General features: G+C 53.4%; 1 protein-coding gene across 2 annotated transcripts in view; it reads right to left on the reverse strand.

Moving 5' to 3' along the window:
- Positions 1-25292, reverse strand: part of SYMPK (symplekin) — a 44803-nt gene that overhangs the window by 4186 nt on the left and 15325 nt on the right. For both annotated transcript variants that reach the window (XM_005664608.3, XM_021094592.1), the window contains 18 exons: positions 24631-24870; positions 19425-19579; positions 18585-18735; positions 17249-17453; positions 15294-15444; positions 13348-13583; positions 12271-12352; positions 11986-12099; positions 10860-11007; positions 9747-9907; positions 7942-8050; positions 7489-7589; positions 6794-6884; positions 5556-5657; positions 1846-2033; positions 900-1076; positions 618-713; positions 44-370 (listed from right to left, as the gene is read on the reverse strand). In XM_005664608.3, coding sequence (XP_005664665.2) covers positions 44-370; positions 618-713; positions 900-1076; positions 1846-2033; positions 5556-5657; positions 6794-6884; positions 7489-7589; positions 7942-8050; positions 9747-9907; positions 10860-11007; positions 11986-12099; positions 12271-12352; positions 13348-13583; positions 15294-15444; positions 17249-17453; positions 18585-18735; positions 19425-19579; positions 24631-24870 — 2834 coding nt within the window. The remainder of the gene's footprint in view (positions 1-43; positions 371-617; positions 714-899; positions 1077-1845; positions 2034-5555; positions 5658-6793; positions 6885-7488; positions 7590-7941; positions 8051-9746; positions 9908-10859; positions 11008-11985; positions 12100-12270; positions 12353-13347; positions 13584-15293; positions 15445-17248; positions 17454-18584; positions 18736-19424; positions 19580-24630; positions 24871-25292) is intronic.

Below are 25292 nucleotides of genomic sequence, written 5' to 3' on the forward strand. Positions count from 1 at the left end.
CGGATCCCTGGTGTTTCTCGTGCTCGAAGGTTGTTATCCCTACCTTAGGCAGGGGTCCCTCAAGACTAGAGTCCAGCAGCGCAGCCTCGGTCAGCCCCGAATCGTCATCCATGCTGATGAAGATGGCTGGGGTCTCGCACTCCGGGCCCTCCTCCCGGAAGTCAATGGCTTCCTCTGGCTGGGGAGGGCCTGGCCGGGCCGAGGAAGAGGATGATGACGAGGAGGGGGCTCCCACTCCCCCAGGCTTCAGTTTCTGTTCCTCCTCCAGCTGCCGCTTTAAGGCCTTCTCCTGGGCCAGCCGCAGGCCGATGAGGTCTTGAGGGGGTCGGGGGGCCGGGGGCGGTGCCAGGGCCAGGGGCTCTAAGTCGTCCTGGGGGTGGGGAGGGACACACAGCAGCTCAGGATGGGTGGGACCGAGGACCCAGGCTGCTCTCAAGAGGATGGTGGGAAAGAAGCCAGAAACCATCCTGAGGCAGACACTAGGGCAGGCGCGGGGAGTAAGGGGCAGCTGTCTGCCGGCCCCAGTCCCTTTCAGGAGGCGCCTCCGCAGAGAGGGCTGGAGTGGGCCGGAGGGGCTGGGGCCTTTCTGGCTCGGGGAAGGGGCTGCAGGCCCTCACCTCTTCCAGGGGCCCGGCAGGCGCTTCCTTAGTCTCTGGCTCCTGCTTGCCGCTGGCTTCCAGAATGGTCATGATGGAGTTGGGGATGTGTGCTTGCTAGGGAAAGAACAGAATGGGGGCGCTGTGGGCAGCTGTGACCCATAGACAGCGCCCCCCATCTTTGGTGTCCTTGACCCTCCAGAGCCCCAGTCCTTTGTGGAAATACTGGGTGCCCCTCTGCCCACCCCACCCAGTCCCCCAGGGCCAGACCCAGGGGGCCACCCACCTCACACCCTAGGGTACCTGGTGGGGGGTGAAGGAGCGGACATGAGCCAGAAGGGGCTCCCGGAGCTCGGGGCACTTGTCAAAGACGGCACCCAACTGCTGGGGTGGGAGCTGCAGGATGACCTGGAAGCTCTGGGGCTTGGTGCGTTGACAGCACTTGATGAAGCCCTCCCATACCTTGGGATACTTCCACACCTGGACCAGGCAGGGAGGGAGCACTCGTGAGGGCGCCTGCAGGCAGCTAGCCACCCCCAGAAACTGGGAGCAAAACCATGCCAAGATGGCACCACCTCAGTTCATTCTCACAGCCACCACAGGAGGGCGAAATTAGCCGTGCCAAACACATGAAGCCCAGGGAGACGCTGGGACTTGCCCAGGGTCGCCCAGGGAAGGTACCAAGGGGCAGAACTGACATCTGAACCCAGGCCTGTCTGAATCGGCACTTAACCTCTATGGATTAGAGGCAGCAAAGCCAGATGTTGCAAAGTGGCAACCTGTGGGCTGAATCCAGTCTGAAGACTTGTGGATGGGATTTGTTTCATGGTGGTATTTCTAAAAATCATTTCTAACTTCTCTTGAAAAATGGGAGCATATTTCAGCCCTGCTTCCTGGCTGGGGGCACCGTGCTGGGGGGAAAGAGGCAGCCGCGCCTCTCCTGGGATGTGCAACCCCTGAAGTCTATTGCTTGTGCCTATCACCCAAGAGCCCTCACTCATCATGTTGCCACCCTGTAGCCATCTGACCTAGTGACCCCTAGAGCGCTGCAGTGCCTCAGCAGAGGGCAGGGGAAAGGAGCTGGCCGTCTTGGTAGAGCTTGCTCTCTGCATCGTGGCTCCTTCAGGGTAGGGAGCCAGGTAGGCTGGAAAGCGGCAAAGCCTGGCGCTCTGCCTCAAGCCCGTGTGTAGTGTGTCCTGCTGCAGTGAGTCCACTGCTTGGGGGAAGGGGGAGGCCAGGGGTGGGTTACCTGCTTCATGATGAGGCGGGACAGGATGTTCATGACGAAGCCCCCCAGGCGGGGGTACATGGTCAGGGACTGGATGACGGTCCTCATGAGCAGCATGGGCAGGGGACTCTGCTCCATCAGCTGCTGCATCACCACGGCCAGCACCTCCGACGTGTACACGTTCCGCTCCGCAAAGCACAGGTTGGTGGCTGTGAGGAGGCGGAGAGTGGGCCTGTCCTCTTTGCTCGGTTGCCCCCCGGGAGGTGGGAGCCCCACCACCATTAGAGAGCCTCAGTCCTGATTTCCTGAAACTCCAGGCAAGACAGATTTCCCGCACCCCACAGAAGGTCTGAGGGGACACCGGCCTGGTCCTTGGAAAGCCTGGGAGCTTGGCCTAAGGGAAGATGTCCATCTCCTGGAATTCTCCCTGAGCAGAGTGGGAAAACCTTGGCCCTTTCTCTTTGGAAACAACCCGCAGAAAGGATGAGGTGAGAAAAACACATAGCCAACCCCTGGGGAGACTGGCTTGAATGGAGTAGTATGGCACCTCTGCCCCGACAGCTTTGCCTCCCATAAACAATCTCATCGGGGGCAGGAGAGATGGTCTCCACCAGCAGGCTGGTCAAGAGCTCGCCCACTCTCAACCCAGTGCATAAGGGCTTGCACTGGTGCTAGGGTGCTGCTGGGTCATGTGGGGGCCACAGTCCAGAGAGTAATGAGGTAAGGGTGAGAGGAGGCAGCCTGGGCAAATGCTGAGCTTCCCAGCTCAGCACCCAGTGCCAGGAAGGGCCCGAGGAGGCCTGGCACAACATAAGCACCCACGAAGACACGCAAAGACCAGGGCAGGCCCTGGGGCCTGTCCCCTCAGGAGTGGGCTGTAGCACCCCGAAATCACTGGGATCGGCAATGCTCTGATCCACTGTGCTACTGGGAAGGCCCCGGAACTGCCTCTGAACCCCTTCTTCCCCAAACACCACTTGCCATGTAAGTCTGTCAACCAGGAAATCTTTATTGAGCCAGAAGAGAGGCCCCCAATCCTTGAGAGGCTAATGGAGAACAGGGCTGGGTGCCTATAAGGAATGGGGGGTGGGAGGGGTTCCTAAAAGGGAAGGGGAAAGAACGGAGGCACTACAGGGGGACAGGCAGGGAGGTGGCTGGAGCGGGCCAGGCAGGTATCTAGGCCAAAGGGGCGGCAGGAAGTGCAGGTGAGCCAAGTGCCAGGGGACCCGCCAGAAACCTACAGTGTTCCTCCTCCCTTCCAGGTGGCTGCTGGCTCCTGCCTGCTCTGCCTAAAAGGCTCCAAAGTCAACCCTCTTCCTCTCCTCCCCCTCAGCTCCACCCCAGCCTCCACCTGGGGCTCCCACCCCGCCTCTAATCCACTCTCTCCACAGCAGCTTGAGGGGTCTTTCAAAAGCTCAGCCTGATCCTGTACCTTCCGTAGGTCCTTCAAGAGAGCAGGTCCTCAACTGTGGCCTGTGACAGAGCCCGGGTATGGACGGAGCCCACATGGCATAGGCTGACCTTGTCTCCTGACCAGGCCCCCTCCCCAAACCACCAGACCCAGCCAGGGTCAGCTCTTTAGTTCCAGAACCAGGCCGTGCTAACAAAGCTCCTGGCCTCTGCAAGCGTTCTTCCTTCTCTGGGATCATCTTCTCACCTGCTACCTCACCCCTGCTCAGCCTTCTGTGGTCTCAGCTCAGGTGCCCCCCTCTTCCAGGAAGCCCTTAATGTCCCACACAAAGGAGGGCCAGGTGGCCCCTCTGTCCCAGCCCTGTTTGCTCTGGACTGTTACTCTAGGGATGGCCTGTAAGCCCCAGGAGGGCAGGGCTGTCTCCGCCCCTGCCATGTCCTCAGCACCGCCCAGCACAGGGCTGAGCAGAGGAGCTCAGTGGGTCTCCTTAACTGCTGGACCAGTCCGATGGACAGGTCTAGTCATACAAAGACTCCCCAGAGACAGGGTGGCACACCAGCGCGGGGAGTGAATGCCAGGAATGACTGCTTATACCGTTAGGTACAGGGGATTCCACCGGGCCCCAAAACAGGCCACTAATGCAACCATAAAAAGGACAGGAGCCTGAGCAGAGAAGCACTCTCGGAAAAGACAGGATTGTTGTGGCCAGACAGCTGGTCAGGAGGCCAGCTGAAGGGTGGCTGAGAGCTCGGCAATAGAGAGGCTCTGTGTGGGCCTGGGTTTGTAGGAAGAAACAAGTGGCATTCTAAAGGCCAGGCCTTGCTGACATCTCCAGGCATCTGCGCACTGGCTGGGTGTGTGACCTGGGTGTAAGGCCTTTTTTCTCCCTGGGCCTTGGTTCTCGTGTAGATCAGGGACTAAATCTGGGTCCATGTATGGGCTTTAGTGGGAGTGAGGGGCCAGGGCCTACATGGTACAGCTCATCTCTTGACCAGGTCCCCTCCCCCCAATACCAGATCCAGCTGGGGTCAGCTCTGCAGTTCCAGAACTAGGCCACGCTAGCATCATCTGCATCACCTCAAATTGTACACAAAGCCATGTGAGTCTCCTGTCCCTGGGAACGCGTTCGTAACCTTCCTGAGGTCACCTGAGGGGCCAGGGCACGTAAAAGACCACTCCTGGAGTCTCAGCTTGGAGCCCCTTTTCACTTCACTGCTTCCACTAGAGGCCTTGGTTCCTTTTTAGCTGCATGTGGGTTTCAAGTTTTCATATGCTCCTCCCTTGACCTCTAAGTTTCTGAAAGCATTTGCTGAGGAAGACTGGGACAAAAGTCACTGAGGAAGCTACCTTGGGCTGGACATGAAGCAAGGGGCAAGGAGGGAAACCCCTCCCCGCTTCTGAAGGAGAGAGGCGGAAGCAAAGGACAGTTGTCTTCTGAGAACAGTGGGGACAGGAAGGGCTTCCACCTTGCGTGGGAAAGCATGGCTTCTGGATGAGAACCCCCCTTCAGGGAGGAAAGGGAGCGGGGAGCTGAGGGAGCTGAGGGAGCGAGATCTTCTCAAGGGAGGAGGCCCTGGGCCCCATGTGTGGGAGCAACCAGCAGAACTGGGATTCCAACTTAGGTCCACCTGACTGCAGATTCTGTTTTTGCTACTACACCTCTTAGCTTCTGTGTGGCCCGGAAAGTTACTTTACCTCTCTGGAACGTCCATTTTGTCTACAAAATGGAAGTCAGCATACTTACCAGGTAAAGAGTGGTGCAGATGGGCAGGCAGGCCCGTAAGGTGCTTAGGAAGGCCTGGCTCAGACTAAGTGCTAGGTAAGCAGTGACAGCAGCTATTATGAAACTGCTAACTGTGGTGAGGTTGTCAGGTTGTCCACAACTCCCTCGCCGTGGAGGCTCACTCTCCTGTCTCAAGCGGAGCCCAGACTAGACTCCTGGTCCAACAACCGCCCTGGCGCACTGCGTCTGCTCTGCTGGCTGCGCCTCTGCCCAGCTCAGCCAAGGCTCTGCTTCCTTCATTCCTCAGGCTGGGGCTGAGGAAAGAGCCCCCACCCGCCCCTTTCTTGATGACTACTCTGCGTCAGTGCACGGCAGGTGCATCACTTCCTTGGAGGGAGGGACGGAGAGAAGAGGGAAGGAAGGACAGGAGGAGGGAGGGCAAGGAGCAAGGGTAGGTGTCCGGAGCTCTGCGATGGGGCTGCAGGTGGCACAGTCTCCGATTTGGCAGATTCCAGCAGGGGCACGTGGGTGACAGGTTCTTCCCCAGGTCCACGGAGGCCAGGCTACTTGGGGGGTGGGGTGGGGGAAGCGCCTCACCTTTGATGATGGACTTCATGTCACACTTCGCCGAGTCGATGTTGTGTAATGCGATGAGAAGTTCTCCTGGGTTCAGGGGGGACAAGGCCGAGTTCCCTTCACCTGCAACAGGTAGGCGTGGGGGGAGGAGGAGACAGTGTGGAGGCCTAAGAGATGGGTCCCAGGCCCCTGGACTGGGGGAGTGGCAAATGAAGACAGGGTGGCCTCTGGGATTCGGGGTACAAGGGGCTAGAGCAGTAGAAGAAAGACACACAAAAGGGGGGCCTGAATGAAGCAGCAGCTGGAAAGCTGTCCTTCGCAACCAGAGGCCCCCCCTCCTCCCCAGCATGGGGTTCCCACCTCCATTAGGGCAACATCTGGGTGATTCGGCTGCTCTTTCCACCACCGGCCCAGGCTGTACACCCTAGCGTAGCACAGATGCTCAGGAGAATTTGCTGGATAGGACAGGCTGGGGCCAGGAGCAGACTTGCAAACAGTGCTTAGGCTAAAAGCTACGGCAGAGGAGGCTGGGGGAGATGGAATTCTTCTGGTGTTGTTTTGAGGGTCCCAGATGTGTACGGGGCGTGTGTGTGTGTGTGTGTGTGTGTTAAAATCACCAGATTATGTGGAACACACAGCCTCCACACTCCCTAGCTCTACGGGGCATGTGTGTGTGTGTGTGTGTGTGTGTGTGTGTGTGTGTTAAAATCACCAGATTATGTGGAACACACAGCCTCCACACTCCCTAGCTCTACCCTATGCCACTTGGTAGGCTTTCAAAGTGGAAAGTTTCTCTCTTTTCGACCAGGTCAAACAAAAGCCCCCTCACTCACAGCGGGAGGGGTTCGGGCAAGAACTGAGCAAAGGCAGGAGTGGAGCCCATGCCTGGGGGAGAGTGGAGAGTAGCTGGGTCCCAGAAAAGAAGACCCTTAAGTCAGACCTCAGTTCCACAATTCTGCTCCTGTTGTGGAAGAAACCATGGTCCATATATCACAGGAGGGTGGCAGGGAGCTTTGGGACAGATGCTCAGACGTCGCCAAGTCGGGATGGTAGCCCCAGAGAGCATGAAGAGCACCCCCTTCCTCTCTTAAGGTGGCACCCTCCCCACCCTCATTCTACATCTCACCTCCGTGACCCCCTCCTCCTGCCAGCTGGGGTGGTGTCTCCTGGGGGAGCAGGGGGCACAGGGAGCCAAGGAGGAGGGAAACCGAGGGCCGGGCTGAGCTGGGCCCTGGTAGGGAGGAAAGCACACCACCTACCATGCTGCGTGCCCAGCAGGCGGTTGAAGACCTCTTTCACCACTATGGGGTTGAGTTTGATGAGCTTTGGCAGGGCCTGGATCACTTCTTTCTACAAGAGAAGGCAAGGGAGGCAGGTTGGACATGCCCCACCGTCACCCCCACCTCTCCGAGCCCCCTACTGCTGGCCCTGGGGAGGTGAGGGGCGAGCTCCGGCCCCACCACGCCACTCCAACGCTTTCTTCCTCACTCCCTCTGGTCCCCCAAGACTGAGCTTCCCAATTCACTGGGCCTGACTCAGCCCCAGCCTCACCACCCCCAACCTCGGCCCCCTGGGCCAGCTCCAGGACACACCCTGCAAGCGGAGGAGATGGAGGCTTGCCCGAGGTCCCGTGGTCTGTTAAGAACAAGACCTGGGCAGGGGAAGCACGTGCTCAAGGACAGTGCTGCTTCTGTGGTTTCATTTAGGCCTCAGAATAATAATCTGTGTGTGTGGAGGGTGGGGTGGATCTCTGGGATACTTGTCAGAGGAAGGAACCCTGCTCAGAGAGGGAGTGGCTTGCCTGACGTCAGAGGATGTCGAAGCGGAACAGAGACTGAGCCAGACAAGCCCGAGAATATGCTCACCAGCATCTGCCATGGGCACCTGGGTGCCTACCTCCTCCCTGTGCCTGCCCTGCCCTATCAGTAGGGCGCCCAGGAAGGCAGCTCCGTACCTTTTCCAGCCCATTAAGCACAGGGATGAGGAAGCGGACGTCGGGCAGTCGCTTGTGGTAGAGATCCCGGACCCGCTTCACCAGCTCTGGGGAGGGTGGGACTGCAGGCAGAAGAGTAAGGAGGAGGCCCGGGTGTTGGGGGCAGTGGGGAGGGTGAGCACCGAGGAGGAGGAGGAGGAAGAGGAAGAGGAGGAGGAGGAGGAGGAGGAAGGCTGGTGGGTGTGGGGGGAGGGACAACTCCCTTTCAGAGCAGAAATCCTTGGCCCTCGGTTTCTCAAGTGCCTTTAGCCAAACACTGCTCCAGATGGAAAGGCTGCGGCCCAAGGATGGGAAGAGACTCAGGAGAGGTCCCACCATCTGGGGACCCAGCAGCTCTGATCCCCAGGTCCTGGGAAGGGGAAGTGGGGAAGACCTGGGTGATGGAAGGATGATACATGGGGCCCCAGGGGGCACCTTTGTCTGTGAGGCTGTGCAGACATCGTGTGACCAGCGTCTCTGCCCCCTTGGGACAGTTTTCCACCAGCAGGAGCAGCTCTGGCGAGTTCATGCCCATTCCTCGGATCTAGGGGTAGAGAGAGGGATGATAGGAAGGCCTGGGGAGGGGGCTGCACAATGTGAGGACAAGGGTCTGTGGGTGAGAGCTCGGGTAGGCCTAGGTGTCGGGGCAGGGAGGCTGGGGAAATGCTGAGACCCTGCAGTAAGAACTGATAAGAGAAGATCCTAAAAGTTCTCATCATGGCGCTCCCGTTGTGGCTCAGAGGAAATTAATCTGACTGGTACCCATGAGCAGGTTTGAACCCCGGGCTCACTCAATGAGTCAAGGATACAGTGTTGCCGTGAGCTGTGGTGTAGGTGGCAGATGCATCTCTGATTCGAACCCTGGCCTGGGAACCTCCACGCGCTGTGGGTGCAGCCCTAAAAAGACAAAAAAAAAAAAAGTTCTTATCGCTAGAAAAAAAAAATCATCAACTATGTAAGGTGATTAATGAAACTTACTATAATAGTCATTCACAATATCTGCATATATCAAATCACTGTGTGGCATACTTTAACCCAGCGTTACATGTCAATTATATCTCAGTAAAACGGCGGTGGGGGGAAGAATAGGTGAAAGGTTCAGAGCAGTTGGGGGGAGGGCTGGACAGAAGCACCTTGGTCTCTTCCACCCAATCTCACTGGGGCACAGACCTCCTGCGGCTCTGAGCCTTCACCAGTGCTGCCCTCCTATTTGGCAGGCTGTGCCCTCTCCTAACCTGACCTTTAAGGCCCAACCTGTCCTTCAATTCCTCCATGAAGACTTTTCTGGCTTCTGCAGGCACCACTGACCCCTGGGCACGCCCTTCTGCAACTGCCAGGGCCCCTGCTTGGCTGCTGACTCAGACCAAGGTGTGACCTGCTGCTGCTTCTGCAGCCTCCCCCGCCCCGCAGCCAAACACACGGAGTGAAAGGCCAGGCTTCGAGGGTTCATGCCTTCCTCTGCCCAGTAAATCTTTACAAGTGGAACTGACAGTCACTGCCTTCGAGGAGCTCACAGTCCAGTGGGCTCACCTTCAAAATGGGGAGAAGAATCTGCTTCCTCCTCCAAAGGAGCCTAGTACCCCGATGTAACAGGTAAGGACACCCAGTGGATCTGGTTGGCAGGTATGTGGGAATTAACGTAGCACACTTTCTCCTTTTGTTTATGTTGGTAATTTTCAGTAATGTCAGGGACAGAGATAAAAAGAAATAGTTTTCAAATCCAGCTACAAACTGGAAGGACAGACATTCCGAATTGCAGAAGCCAGCCTGTGACTGAGTTGCTTCTCTTGGGAGTGACCCTGTGGCTTCAAGAGGAGTAGAAGGGACTTAAGCAATGACAACTGGAGCTTCCTGTCAGCAAGGCAGGGGAAGGACAGCTCATAAATGGCAACAGTGATGAGTCTGTAGGCATGAGTTCACAGAATCCCTCCAACAAGCTCGGGGGACTGAATTATCTTCCCTGTTTTTACTGAGGGTGCATGTCCACAGAGTGAGCAAGTGAGAGGCAGAAGGAGAGCCCAGGTCTGTCGGATCCTAGGCTTTTCACTCAGGGCAACCCTGCTGTCTTCTCCTGAGCAGACGGATGTGTGGGCCACCCGCAAGCCACAGAGCTGCTGGGCCTGGGGTGACAACCCTTAGAGCTTAGCAGACACCGAGGAGGAGCTATCGGGGGAAGGGCTGATTTGGGGGTTTAGCCCTGCCCATGCGTGGGCAGAGCCTGGTGGGCTCAGGGGCCTCACCGGCTGTTCGATGACCCTTAGCACAGTCCTCTTGATGTCGGCGATGGCCTCCGTGTATACGGCTGCCAGCTCGTGGATGAGCTTGTGGTTCTGAGGCAGGAGAGCCAGGTAGAGGTACAAACACTGCTTTACTGTCTCCTCGGTCCAGGGCGCTGCCACCTCTGGTAAGGCAGGAGGTGAAGATCAGGTGAGGCCTGCTCCCCTCCCACCCTCAGGGTCTGGTCCTTCTTGGGAGGCAGGCACAGGAGGGAGCTGAGCTGGGAAGCAAAAGTCCCCAGGGCAGGAAGCCTGTCCTCTAGGAGGTGGGGGTGGAAGCGGGACGGCTCCCCTTCCGCAAGTCTCGGCACTCAGTGCCCACCTTGTCTCCTCTGACCACCAGTCCACGAGGCAGCCAGAGAGATCTTCCTAAGTGCAGTTCTGACCCTGTCCCTCTCCTGTTCAGTGCTCCCACAACTGTCCTGTGCTCTCAGGACAAGCCCCCAGATCCTCGCCCTGCTCTACCTGACAGGTCCTGGTCAGGGCAGCCCTGCCTCTGGGGCCCTGCACTCTGGTCACACCCCACTTCAGACAGACCCCAAGGCCTCCACTTTGGAGCCTCTACACGTGCTGCTGTCACCAAGAACACTGCCGCCCAACTCCTCTTGTGGTGCCTCCTCATCCTCTGGGTCTCACACCCTCTGGGTTCCCAACACTCAGGCTGCTCCAGGGCTCCTGTGCTCCTAGAAGGCCCCGTGCTTCCTGCCACAGCCTCCAATTTATGGTCCATCCTCTTGGGGCCAGAGTCTCCCCATCTGGCACACGGAGGACCCAGAGCTCTGCTGAGTGAGTGGGCCTGATATGATCCTGCCTGGAGCTGCATCACTGGCAAGCTGTCCTTGTCCTCGGCTTTCACCCAGCTGTCCCCACACCTCCAGGACCCTCTCCCTGACCCATCAGGCTGGGCCAGGCACCCCCTCTGGGCTCCCACAGACCCCTGATTTTGCCACCCAAAGCCTGCTTGTTTCGGTTACTGCTGTCTAGCTGTCTTCTCTAGCAGGCTCTGACCCCAGGGCCCAGTCCAGAGCCTGGGACGCAGCAGGTGCTCAACACACCCCTGAAGAACCTGTACCAAACCTGTGTCTTTGTCGGCTCCAAACAGCACAGATGGTGGGTTGGGGTGGACCAAGAGCTGCAGGTAGTTGAGGGCAAACTTCTCCACATACTCTCGCAGCTGCTCCTTCTCGTACATGCGCTTGATGAACAGCAAGGCTTGGGAACGTACCTGAGGAGAGAGGAGGGCAAGGTGGTGGAGGGGGCAACAGCTGTCCTGAGCTTGGCAGCCAGTGTGAAAACAAGCCCAAGTCTGAGGAAGGCCTGGCCTAGCTGAGTTACCTGTGCCCAAGACTGGCTTGGGAGGGAGGTTTCCTGGCCCAGCTGAGGGCCCTGCATCACCTCGCCATCTACTTGCCTGGCTCCATTCTTATCACGTCTGGCCCTGCTTGCCCTGCTCCAACCAGGAGCTTTCCTCAGTTCCTCACAAGTGGCGGCCTTCTCCCTGGCACTGAGACTTGGCACACAAAGTTCCCACTGCCTGGACTGCCTGTCGCTGGCTATATCCTGCTGGGAGCCAAGAGGACAGAGCCTGGTCTGGGGCATTGCTTTGTTCCCAGCAGCACCCCAGGGCCGAGCCAGAGTGTGCAGTCAGGGTCTGCTGAATGAACGGACACAAGACACCAGAAAGGAGCGGGTTGAAGGCAGGAGCAGGGATGGTCGCGGGCCCTCTCCATCACACCGAGGCACATCTGACCAGGGCGCAGCCATCTACTCCTACTGCAGGTCTTGGCTCACACGTCCCGACTCCGGGAGGCTTCCTTAAACCACCCCCTCCCCAACCCCCTCGCCAGGGCTTTGCAGTCACACACTACTCCACTCCTGGCACTGAACACATGGTGTCTGCTGGTAGGTCACACTGGCTCCTCCCAGGTCCCAGCACAGTGGGGCCTTAAGAGGGGCGTACAACACAGGCAGAATAAGAGCGAGAACGGGCCTGCCCTGCTTGGGGTGTGAGTATATATATGTGTGTACCTTCTAAGCAGCTTCACGCCATCATAAATGGAAAAACCACCACCACCACCAAAAGACTGTTGTAAGATGCACATTAAGCCCAGAAAGTTTCAGGGGAGTGTGGAAAAGGCTGGGCTGGTTACTCGGGACAGAGGAAGGACTGAGTGGAGCACAGCACAGGGCGGTGGGGGATCACCTTGTCCTTCTCATGCGAGCTGAGGTCTAGCAGGACGTGCAGGTACTGGAACTGACGGGATGGGCGCTTGAAGATCAGGTCTCGAAGAGTGGACATGCCCAGGTAGGTGCGGCTCTGCGGCAGGAAGGAGGGGAACCAGAGCTCAAGGCCCCTGCAGGGCACCACTGGGAGGTCTCCCCTGCCTCAGCCAGACCTGGGACTGGACCAGAGCATCCGGTCCCTCCCAGAACCCCCTGCCTGTACCATGATGCTCGGAGTGGCGGGAGATCTGCCGCCTGTCCTCACCTCATCCTCACAGTACTTGCGAATCACCTCCAGGGCACTCTCCGTGATGAGTGGCGCCTCCAGCACGACCTTGGTGAAGATCCTGCCAGAGAGGGGGGGTAGGGAACGGCTGGCTTCCCTATCCTGCTGATCATAGCTCAGAACTGAAAGTGCCCCCCTCCAACAGCTTGCTCAACCCCCTGGATACAGAGCTCTGGAAGCAACAGAGCAGGGTTCAGACACTGCCAGGTGGGTGTCCTGGGCAGAGACGACCTCTTGGAAACTCAGTTGCTCCCATTTTTCAAATGGAGATTCCTAGCTTGTTTAATATAGCAATGGGAGGGGATGACGGGAGGCTGTTCTTTGAGATGTGGTGACCAGAAAAGGCTGCTTGGAGATAACAGTTGTCAATGCTGGCAAAGGAGAAAGAGCCAGCCACGGAAGAAGTAGGGGGAGAGCATTCCAGGTAGAGCAGAGTGAGTCTATCAGAGGAACAGGAGACTGAAGGCCAGCGAGCTAAAGTTCGGGGGCAGTGAAATGCAGGGAGGCAAAAAAGAGGCTGAAGAGGTTGGCGTGGACTGGATTATACACGGTCTCATAGGACACAGTAAGGAGGTGCATTTTAGCTGAGGACAATGGAAGGTTTTTAGTGGGGAAATAACAAGACACGGTTTACATTTATAAAGTGTCACCTGAGCTGCTATGTGGAGAATGAATAAGCTGGAAATCCAGGACACGGAGGAAGCTACAGAACCGATGTGGGCAAGAGGTGGGGATGGTGAGAAGTCAACCTCGGGAACCAGCCTCCAAAGCAGACGCTGTTACTCGTCATGTATTATATGAGAAAATGGAGGCTCAGAGGGTAAGTGACACAGGTCAGAGAGCAAGCAGCAGAGCCAGAGAACAAGCCCGGGGCACAGGGCTCCAAGCCTGCACGGAAGCAACCTTGTCGTGCAGACAGTGGGGAGAAGAGGGAGAAAAGGGATGCACACGCGGAGGAACAATCTGGGTGCTGATGAAGAGGGAGGGGGTCAGAAACCAGAACGGAAAGGCAGGGCACAGGACGGGGGACGGGAGTGCACAGGGCCGCCCCCTCACCCATCCTTCTGGTCTGGCTTCTCCTGCAGGCCGGAGAGCAGGCGGATAAGGCAGTCCTCATACTTGTCCAGGGTGCCCGCAGCACCGGCTGCTAGGTAGGCATTGTACTCCTGGTAGAGCCAGGCGAAGGCCAGGTCCAGGCGGGCCCGTACATCCTCCAGGATGAAGGACAGGACCTCGGCCTTCAGGCCCGAGTCAAACTGGGTCACCAGGCTGGCCAGGATCTTGATGCGCACCTGCCAGGAGAGCAAGTGTGTGTGTGGGTATGGGGGTGGGCACCCCAGGTACCCCACAAGTGAGCCTTGCAACTCCTACTCAGCCTCAAGGACTCCTAGTGCAGACCCAGTGCTGAGTGAGGAAGGAAAGCTGAAGAACCTCATTCTCAGTAGGTCTCATGTATGGAAGAAAAAAATGAAAAGGAAGGAAAAAAAGTCAATCATCAGAATAAAACTAGGAAAAATATCTAGGCATAATATCTAAATTATAAATATCTGAAATAAAAATTATAAATATCTGAACTATAAATATCTAGATTTCTAGAACTAACATCTACATACTTAAGATCTTGAAGGATTCCCCTAATCTGTACATTCGTCACCTCTGCGGAAGGAAGACGGCATATAAGTGGGGGCCAAAGATGATGTCTGATATCTCTATGGCCTGAAAAAAATATTTTGTAACAGAGAGAGTATGTCTACTCTTTGGTTAATTAAAAATAAACTTCAGGGGAGTTTCCATCGTGGCACAGTGGTTAACGAATCCGACTAGGAACCATGAGGTTTCGGGTTTGATCCCTGCCCTAGCTCAGTGGGTTAAGGATCCGGCATTGCTGTGAGCTGTGGTGTAGGTCGCAGACGCGGCTCGGATCCCACGTTGCTGTGGCTGTGGCGTAGGCTGGCAGCTACAGCTCCGATCGTCCCATATGCTGTGGGAGAGGCCCAAGAAAAGGCAAAAAGACAAAAAAAAAAAAAAAAAAAAAAAAAGCAAAACAAACAAAAGAAAACTTCAGGGAATTCCTGTTGTGGTGCAGCGGAAACAAACCTGACTAGGAACCATGAGGTTGTGGGTTCAATCCCTGGCCTTGCTCAGTGGGTTGAGTGGTGTAGGTCACAGACAAGGCTTGGATCCTGCATTGTTGTGGCTCTGGCGTAGGCCAGCAGCTGTAGCTCTGATTGGACCTCTCGCCTGGGAACCACCATATACTGCGGGTGTGGCCCTAAAAAGAGAAAAAGACAAAGAAAGAAATAAACTTCAAAAAATATAGAAAAAGTTGCTTGACTGAGGTTATAATGCCAGAGGGTGGCAGAATCAGATTCAGAGCAGGGGTATACGAAGCGACAGGGCAAGAACAAGAATACTGTTTTTTTCCTTTTTGTTGGTTTTTTTTTTTTTGTCTTTTTGTTTTTTTAGGGCTGCACCCATGGAGGTTCCCAGGTTAGGGGCTGAATCAGAGCTGTGGCTGCCTGGCCTACACCACAGCCACAGCAACTCGAGAACCAAGCCGAGTCTGTGACCTACAACACAGTTCACAGCAATGCCAGATCCTTAACCCACTGAGCGAGGCCTGGGATCGAACCCACAACCTCATGGTTCCTAGTTGGATTTGTTTCTGCTGCGCCACAACGGGAACTCCAAGAACAACACTGTTAACCACAGGAAGGAAGCAGGAGGCAGCCCGCACTCACAGGACTCTTCCTTGAAGCTGCCCTGTGCTGAGCAAGAGCACATGCGTGTGCACAGCTTTCTTCCTCCTGGTCACCTGTGTGGAGCTGCTGCTCTCTGATTTATGGAGGACAGAGTGAGGCCTGAAGAAGTGGCTGGCGAGCGGCAGAGCTGGGATCTAGAGCCAGGCAGGGTTGACCCCAGGGCCCGTCTCTCCGCTGGGGTGCAAGGTAGACTCTTGGGGAGAGGGATTGGAAGGAGGGGCTCCAGGGACAGGGGCACACCTGGGCCGCCCCGCTGCAGGCCACGGCCTTCTCAGCCCGCAGGATCCGCTTCACAGCACCCAGCTTCATGGCCTCAACCTGGGCATCCGTCAAGGGCTTCAGCACATCACACAGGCGGAAGATTTTCTTGCGCCCACCAGCACCCGCCAGCCTACAAGGGAGAGAAGGGACAAGGACACGGTGACTCAGACTTGGAACTCCTGTTCTGGAGCCCAGACCCACAGAGTGACTCTCTCAGCCCATGCCACACAAGACACCCTCCGCCCCCTCTCCCCTCCCAAGCTGTCTCTCTGACTCCTCTGTGACTCTGAAGCTCGGCAGGGTAGAGGGTAACAAGAAGGAAGAAAATGCTATTTTGGTTTTGTGAACAGTATTTCAGGAAAGGCTTCTATAAGGAGCAGACAACAGGTGACTGGAGATGTGAATGAAGTGAGGGAATAAGATCCGCAAATATCTGGGGGATGAGCATTCAAGGCAGAGGGAACAGGTGGTGCAAAGGCCTTCAACAGCAGAGACCTGCTGCTTGGCTGTTCAAGAAATACCAAGAGGCTGAGGTGGCTGGAGGAGGGAGGAAGGGACACAGAGAGCCTGGAGGGGCAGCAGATCAGGCATGGCCCTGTTAGCAGGCCTTGGCTGGCGACAGGGTGGAACAGGCTGGATCCTGTGGTCTGTAAGGCAGGTGAGTATAAGGATAAGGATGTCGACAACAAGCAGCACTTCCCACAGGCTGAGGGCTTTACATCGTTATCACTGCCCACCCTACCAACAGTCAGCAAACTGAATCATCCAACCACCAGTGGGAACTCCTCAAATTCTACCCCACCCTTAGAGAGAGATACTATCGTTCCAATTTTTCTTTTTTTCTTTTTTCTTTTGGTCTTTTGAGGGCCGCACCCATGGCATATGGAGGGTCCCAGGCTAGGGATTGAATCAGAGCTGTAGCCACTGGCCTATGCCACAGCCACAGCAACGCCAGACCTGAGCCACGTCTGTGATCTATGCCACAACTCACGGCAATGCCAGATCCTTAACCCACTGAGTGAGGCCAGGGATTGAACCTGCAACCTCATGGTTCCTAGTTGGATTTGTTTTTGCTGCGCCACGACGGGAACGCCCCAATTTTATTTTTAATGTTTTTTTTTTCTTTTTTTTTCCTCATTCCCAATATATGGAAGTTCCCAGGCCAGGGCTTGAGCCAAACCACAGCAGTGACCTAAGCCACATCAGGGACAATACTGGATCCTTAACTCACTGAGCCACAGTGGAACTCCTCCCCGTCCCAATTTTAGATATAAGTAAGGGAGTATTTTTATATAAAAGAAAACAATAGCTAGAGTTCCCACTGTGGCAGCACCTTGAGAATCTGACTGCAGTGGCTTGTGTCGCTGTAGAGACGTGGGCTCGATCCCCAGCCCGGGTCAGTGGGTTAAAGGACCCAGTGTTGCCGCAACTGTGGCGCAGGTCACAGCTGTGGCTCAGATTCAATCCCTGGCCTGGGAACTTTCATATGTCATGGCTGTGGCCAGAAAAAAAAGAAAGAGGAGTTCCCATCGTGGCACAGTGGTTAAAGAATCCGACTAAGAACGATGAGGTTGTGGGTTCAGTCCCTGGCCTTGCTCAGTGGGTTAAAGGATCTGGTGTTGTGGTGAGCTGTGGTGTAGGCCAGCGGCTACAGCTCCAATTAGACCCCTAGCCTGGGAACCTCCATATGCCGCGGGAGCGGCCCTAGAAAAGGCAAAAAACACAAAAATACAAAACAAAACCAAAATTTCACAAAAAAAAAAAAAAAGAAAGAAAGAAAGAAAACAATAGGTAGGGCTTAGTGGGTATGGCGCTGACTGGGGAATAAGAGACCCTCATCCAGACCAAACTCTGTTTATCTGTCTTGGCCACAAACACACGCACACCAAGAACCAGGTCCCCGGTCCTGCACCAGCACCTGTGAGGGGACTCACCGGGGCTGCGTGACAGGGATGATGGGCTCTGGCCTCCTCTTGGCCTGGGGTGCCTCCTCCTCCAGGGTGGACATGGAGCTCAGGGAGCCCACGACTGAGATGGCCTGGCCCTGGGCTGAGAGGCGCCGCTTGATCAGGACACTCTCCGGCTTCACCACCTTCTCCTCCTTGGGCTCCTCCTTGCACTGTTTGGTCTGCTCCACGCCTGAGGGCAAGGCAGCAAAGAGGCTCTTGTCAGACCCACCTCCTCTCTTTCAAGGACCTCCTGTCTGCCAGGCTCCATTCTAAGCCGTGTATCCACAAAACTCATTTAAATCTGCAAAAGGCCTTTTTGGACAGGTACTTTTTTCATCTCCATTTTGTAATGTTAACAACTGAGGCTCAAACTAGAAATGCCATTCCCCACTGGAGGGAGCAGCAAATGGTACCGCCACTTCGGAAAGCTGATAAGCAGTGTCTAATCGCACTGAACATACACAAACTCAAGCCAACAATTTCACTCCTTGGTATATACTCAAGATAAATGAGGGCATGTGTGCGTCAAAACACTTGTACACAAATGATCACAGTAACTTTATTCACAAAGGCCAAACCTGTAAATATTCCACAGGTCCATTCACAGAGGGGTGTGGATAAACAAATGGTGGCCGATTCACATGATGGAATATCATTGAGAAATTTTATTTATTTATTTTTTGTCTTTTTGCTATTTCTTGGGCCGCTCCCGCGGCATATGGAGGTTCCCAGACTAGGGGTCGAATTGGAGCTGTAGCCACCGGCCTACGCCAGAGCCATAGCAATGCGGGAACTGAGCCTCATCTGCGACCTACACCACAGCTCACAGTAACACTGGATCGTTAACCCACTGAGCAAGGGCAGGGACAGAACCCGCAACCTCATGGTTGCCAGTCGGATTCGTTAACCACTGCGCCACGACGGGAACTCCTCATTGAGAAATTTTAAAAACTACTGGCTCACACACCAACTTGGATGAACCTCAAAAACTTAATGCTGAACAAAAGAAGCCAGACTTTAGGATCCTAGTTATATGATGCTCAAGACTAGGAAAAACTAACTAGTGTTTGTCTCTGCAGGGCTAATGCCATGAGTAGCCAGTGAGTGGCTGAGGTAGTCTGGTTTGCCTTAGACCTCAAACCCAGGTCTGTTGGATTCCAAATATTGAGTACTCACGATATCTACGGGACCTGTAATTATTTACACCTAAGATCTCATGTGATTTTCATTTGTACCACTACAAAGAGGTGCTCTTTCAGCAAGGAGAACCCAGTGACCACAGTACCAACCCCTGACCCAAGTCAGCCCATGTGACACTCACCTGGCCCTAGTCCTGCAGCTGTCATCTGTGTGGCCATGAGTCGAGCCAGGTGCTTGATCTGGGCTTCAGTGCCTGCTGACTCCACTGGGGTGTAGATGGCTTGGAAGGAAGCGGGCATGGCCTCAGGCAGGTACACCATGCTGATGAGGACCTGCAAGATGCCCAGGAAGAGGAGCCGTCCCTTACTCACTGACACAATCACGTCCGTTCCATACCCAGGCCGAGTGGGGAAGCACCAAAGATGAGGTATATGCTCAAGACAGACTAAGCCCCCCGGAGCCTCTCAGCAGAGGGAGAGCTGAGCATGGGCAGAGGCAATCCCCATGAGCACCCAACAGAAAGGTATCCAAGCTGCTACAACCAGAGGGCTGAAGTGAGACCTCCCCACACCCCTCCAACCCACACATCAATTCAAACCAGTGGATTTTCACTTTGGAGCAGGACATCTTTGAAAATCCGAACAAAACACTGACCATCCCACCCCAGCAATGGGTAAATAAGTCATGGGGTTCACTCTCCAGTTAACAGACCCTCCCTGCAAAGAAGACCAGAGAGAGTGAGAATGAGTGAGTCTGGAGGGAGACTCAGAAGACCCACAGAGGGATTATTTGGAAGGGGGGTGACAAGTGACATCCTGAAGGAGTAAATATCATCCAAGAAGAGGTCCATCCAGGGTGAGGAGGGACCCCTGGATGACACGCTCCCAACCCTGAGAACAGAAAAGTGTGTCAGGTCTGGTGTCATCTGGAAGAGGTGGGCCGGGTGGAGTGGAGGGGCAGGGAAAAGACTAGAGACCTTTCCTCCCTGCCTCGTGGGAAATGGCCCCCCAACCATCCTCACCAGATTAGCCACGTTGTCAGGTGTCAGCAGAGGCTGTAGGAAATCGGCTGTGATATCTGTATCTGACTGGCCTGAGATCTGCGCTGAGGCCTTCGAGGTCCCTGAGGGGCCCGGCTCCAAGTCCTTGTCCTCGTCGTCTTCTCCCAGGTTGGGCTCTGGGATAAAGAAGGAGACTAGATGCTGGCTCTAGAGAGAGCAGGAGGCCCTCCCTTCCTCCAGCCTCAACAAATAGGTGTAGGGCAGCAGGTGAAGATCTTTGTGCCATATGAGCCTAGGAACTACCTGCCTCTCTCAAGGCCTTAGTTCTCCTTTGGGAAACGGGACCTGCTTAGCCCATCACACTAGGCTCCAAAAAGACAAAAAGTTGAACTAATAATTTCATAGAGTTTTATTATTATTATTATTATTATATTTTTTTAGGATCGCATCCTCAGCATATGGAGGTTCCCAGGCTAGCGGTTGAATCAGAGTGTAGCCGCAGGCCTACACCACAGCCACGGCAATGTCAGATCTAAGCCATCTCTACAACCTACACCACAGCTCACAGCAACGCCAGATCCCTAACCCACTGAGCGAGGCCAGGGATCGAACCTGTGTTCTCATGGTTCCTAGTCAGATTCATTTCTGATGCACCACAACGAGAACTCCTATTATATCCAAACATCTATCTTTGAAATAGTGCTCAACCTCACCAGGAATCAGGAAAATGTAAAGCATCCTAAATAAGTTAGCAAGCATGCCTATATGATTTACAAAAAATAGAAAGGTTGGTAGTGACAGTTTTTAGAAGGGGTGTAAACTGGAAATATAAGCTGGTATAGCCATGTGGAAGGGCAGTTTGACAGTAGGTCAAAATTTTAAATGTGCACACTTCTTTGACACAGCAATCCCACTTTTAGTTATCTATCCTAAAAACTTAATCACAGATATAGCTAAGGTAAAATGGACAGAGAATTTACTGCGACAATGACGCCACAGATATATGGCACACAATTTCCAACAGTAACAGGCTGGTGGAATACAAGTACAGCAGTTCTAACTCAAGGGAAAAAACTAATAAAATGAAAATTAGAGAAATAGCCTTATGTGCAAAGATGGTCCTTGAAGCTGTATTTATAAAAGTGGAAAAGCTGGAATGTTCAATAGAGTGCTGAGTTAAATAGATTAAGGCAAAAATAAGATGAAATGCTAAGCAGTCTCTTAAAAAACATAGTGACATGAGTTCCCGTTGTGGCTCAGTCCGCCTAGGAACCATGAGGTTGCGGGTTCAATCCCTGCTCTTGCTCAGTGGGTGAAGGATCTGGCGTTGCCGTGAGCTGTGGTGTAGGTCACAGACGCAGCTCAGATCCCGCGTTGCTGTGGCTCTGGTGTAGGCAGGTGGCTACAGCTCTGATTAGACCCTTAGCCTGGCAACCTCCATATGCTACGAGAGCTGCTCAAGAAAAGGCAAAAAGACAAAAAAAAAAAAAAAAAAAAAAAAAAAAAAAAGATTGTGACAAAGAGCTGATGCCCTGCAGTAACCAAGGGCATATACAATTCAAGTACAAAATGCTGAACAACTTGATAGAATGGAGACTTCACAAAAATTCAAATAGCTAATAAATGTAAAACAATGTGCATCCCCCAACCCCAATAAATGCAAGACAACAAATCTAAACCTAGGACGCCGGAGTTCCCGTCTTGGCGCAGAGGAAACGAATCCGACTAGGAACCATGAGGTTGCAGGTTCAATCCCTGGCCTCGCTCCATGGGTTAAGGATCTGGCGTTGCCGTGAACTGTGGTGTAGGTCGCAGACTCAGCTTGGATCTGGCATTGCTATGGCTGCGGTGTAGGCCAGCAGCTACACCTCCGATTCAACCCCTAGCCTGGGAACCTCCACATGCCACAGGTGCAGCCATAAAAAGACAAAACAGACAAACAAACAAACAAAAAACCCAAAAACCTAGAACACCATTTATACCCAGAGGGTTTACAGAATGTCCAGAGCTGTTAAGAGTTGGGCAACTGGCACACACACTGCTGGGGGTGTATACCCCATTATAGCAATGGGCATATCTGGTGCTCAGATCTTGATTTCTGAAACTATTTCCTACTCAAAAGAAATCAGAGAAATAGCTGTTTGCAAGGCTGGGGTAATGAAAGCACAGGATGAGTCTAGGACATCTTGTTACACCAGAAAATCAGAAATGCTCAAAAAAACTTAAGGGATCTCATATATGAGCCAGCTCAATGCCCACACTGCTAAATATGAGACATTCTGAGCAACAAAATGAATAACAACAGTAATGGATTATAACCCAGAGAATAAATAAGAACCACAAGTCCACAATGATAATAAAGTAGAGAGAAGAGGAGTTCTCGCTGTGGTGAAAGGGAGTGGTGGCATCTCTGCAGCTAAGACAGATTGGATCCCTGGACTGGCACAGTGGGTTAAAAGATCCAGCGTTGGGAGTTCTCGCTGTGGCTCAAGGATAACGAACCCTACTAGTACCCATGAGGATGTGGGTTCAGTCCCTGGCCTCGCTCAGTGGGTTAAGGATCTGGCATTGCCATGAGCTGCAGTGTAGGTAGCAGACAAAAGTCCGATTTGACCCCTAGCCTGGGAACTTCCATATGCTGCAGGTCTGGACCTAAAAAGCAAAAAAAAAAAGATCCAGCATTGCCACAGCTGAAATTCCAGCCACAGGACAACCAAAAAAAAATTTTAATTAAAAAAAAAAAGTAGGAAGAAACAAAACCTCTTCCTTACAGTAAAATGCCAAGTAATAAATGTAGAAGGAAATTTTTAATAACTATTATAATAATAAGAGGCAGCAACAATCACCAATGGATGCCAAGACCACCGGTTAAAGTCTGAAGAGGAGCCGGTACTTCATACAGTTTCGAGTATCAACGGCAAAAAGGGTACGTTACACTCACTTCCACCGAGAGATCAAATTCCCATCACCAGTAACGAGACAAACTGACATCATGTGCCTCCTTATAAGACACATGGGAGGTTGGGGCATCACTTCTGCTGGGTTCCTGCCCAAAGTGCAGAACCTGAATTCAATCAGGAGGCAAAAGCCAACAAACCCAATAGGAAGGACATTTTACCAAACAGCTGCTCTGGACTCTACAATGTCAAGGTCATGAAACATATGGCTGAGGATTCGATTTGGGAGACTCAAGGGCCATGACAACTAAATGCAATGTGTGATCCTCACCTTGTGATGGGTACACAGGAGTGCTTGGTACTATTCGTATAACTTACCTGCAAGTTCAAAATTATTTCCAAATCAAAAGGTTAAAGTAACAGAAAAATAAAGTTGATTGGCAAAAAATAACTTTCAGTGCATAAGCTCTTTGCCCCACCAAGCACACTACTGGGAACTTGTCCTATGACTGGACATGGAAGATTGTCACACTACAACAATCTTTACACTTAAAAAAAAAAAAAAAAAAAAGGTGTTCCCATCGTGGAGGAGCAGAAACAAATCCGACTGGGAACCATGTTCCATCCCTGGCCTTGCTCAGTGGATTAAGGATTGGGCGTTGCCGTGAGCTGTGGTGTAGGTCAAAGAGGTGGGCCAGATCCTACACTGCTGTGGCTGTGGTGTAGGCTGGCAGCTACAGTTCCAATTCAACCCCTACCTGGGAACCTCCATATGGTGCAGTTGCAGCCCTAAAAAGACCAAAAAAAATACATCAAAAAGGCTGGCCTAGTTGTAACGATTCAGAATCCCTGGCCTGGGAACTTCTGCATGCCACAGGTATTGCCGCCCTCCTCCCAAAAAATACATCAAATAGAAAATCAATTTATAAATGAAACACAGGAAAGGAGAACTCTATATATATAAGGCATTTCTGAAAGAAAATAAAAGCGTTAATACTTGAGAAGTGCTTACTTTTGGGGATAGGGATAAAAGGGAAACTATTTCCTTTTTGGCTTTGCCCATGGCATGTGGGAGTTCCCATACTAGGGATCGAACCCAGCTACAGCAGTGATCGAAGCTGCTGCAGTGACAATGTCAGTTCTATAACCTGTTTTAACCCACAAGAGAACTAGAGGGAGACTATTTTCATTTCACTCTTTTCTGTATAATTTAAATAACTCATAATTACTTTTAAGAATATTATATACTTGGAGTTCCTGTCGTGGCATAGCGGAAATTAATCCAACCCTGAACCATGAAGTTGCTGGTTCGATCCCTGGCCTTGCTCAGTGGGTTAAGGATTCGGCGTTGCCATGAGCTGTGGTGTGGGTCGCAGACGTGGCTCGGATCTGGCGTTGCTGTGGCGTAGGACGGCAGCTGCAGCTCCGAATGGACCCCTAGCCTGGGAACCTCCATATACTGAGGGTGTGGCCCCAGACAAGACCAAAAAAAAAAAAAAATTCTATTCTTTTGGCCACCCCGTGGCATATGGAGTTCCCCAGCCAGGGATCAGATATGGGCAACAGGTGCAACCCCCACTGCAGCTGTGACAACTTCAGATCCTTTAACCCACTGTGCAGAGCTGGGGATCAAATACGCATCCTGGTGCTGCAGAGACACTGACTATCCTGTTGTGCCACAACGGGAACTCCCCCAAACTCCATTTTTGAGAACATTTATTAGTTGTCATTATATGTATACAATGCGATTTTTTTTTTTTTTTTTTTGTCTTTTTGCTATTTCTTGGGCCGCTCCTGCGGCATATGGAGGTTCCCAGCCTAGGGATCTAATCGGAGCTGTGGCCGCCAGCCTACGCCAGAGCCACAGCAACGCAGGATCCGAGCCGCGTCTGCAACCTACACCACAGCTCACGGCAACGCCGGATCGTTAACCCACTGAGCAAGGGCAGGGACCGAACCCGCAACCTCATGGTTCCTAGTCGGATTCGTTAACCACTGCGCCACGACGGGAACTCCCAATGCGATTTTTTTTTTTATGGCCACACCTGTGGCATATGGATGTTTTCAGGTCAGGGATCAAATCCCTGCAGCTTCAACCTACACCACAGCTGTGGCAACACTGGATCATTAACCCAATGCACCAGGCTGGAAATTGAACCTGAATCACCACAGAAACAATGCTAGATCCTTAACCCACCGTGCCACAGCAGAAACTCCCACACAATGTAATTTATAATGTAAATTAAGCTTACGGTTGCCTGTACAGAATTCAAATATGGTCAGTCCCTGCCACCTTCTCCTTCCAGGCCTGACTTGGCTCCACAGCTTACCCAGCTTCATCTTCTTGAGCGTGGAATCCGAGTCATCTCGGGGCCGCTTGCGAGCGTCCTTGCTGCTGGGCATGTTGCGGGCGATCTCCGCCTGAGGCGTGCCCAGGTCTACCAGCAGGGTGGTGATCTGAGCCTGGAACTCCAAGGAGGCTGGGTGCTTCAGCACACTCAACAGGTGCAACTTGAGGTTCTTACGCACACTGCTCACCTGAGATTTGGCCAGAGTTGGGGGCAGGTTGGCTGTGAGGAAAGTAGCAAGAGCTTTGTGTTGTGGACAGAATTCACGGGGCTCTGCCCGAGCCTTACTTCCCAAGCCCCAGCTCACACAGTGGTGACAGGCAACTCCAAAAAGTTCCTCCATTCTCAGATCTAAGATGTGGCCTTCCCCAGTATAAGCTGATACTCAAGACCTTTAGAAGTCTCCTTCAGTATTGGTCACAATAAAGAGAGACTCACCCTCCCTTTTATTAAACATAAAGTCTCATCTCCCTCCATCTGTGGTCTGGAAATTCCAATATGCTTGCCCTGGGGAAGGCTGTAATTGCCACCTGCACCTGCTGATCGTCCCAAGTGAACCGCCACCACAGTTCATCACTGGCCCCTGACAGCAGAAGGACTTTCTAATGTCTTCTAACAATCACCTTGAGAAGTGAGCCTCCCCT

The sequence above is a fragment of the Sus scrofa genome, chromosome 6 (assembly GCF_000003025.6).
Source record: "Sus scrofa isolate TJ Tabasco breed Duroc chromosome 6, Sscrofa11.1, whole genome shotgun sequence".
Classification (NCBI taxonomy): Eukaryota; Metazoa; Chordata; class Mammalia; order Artiodactyla; family Suidae; genus Sus; species Sus scrofa.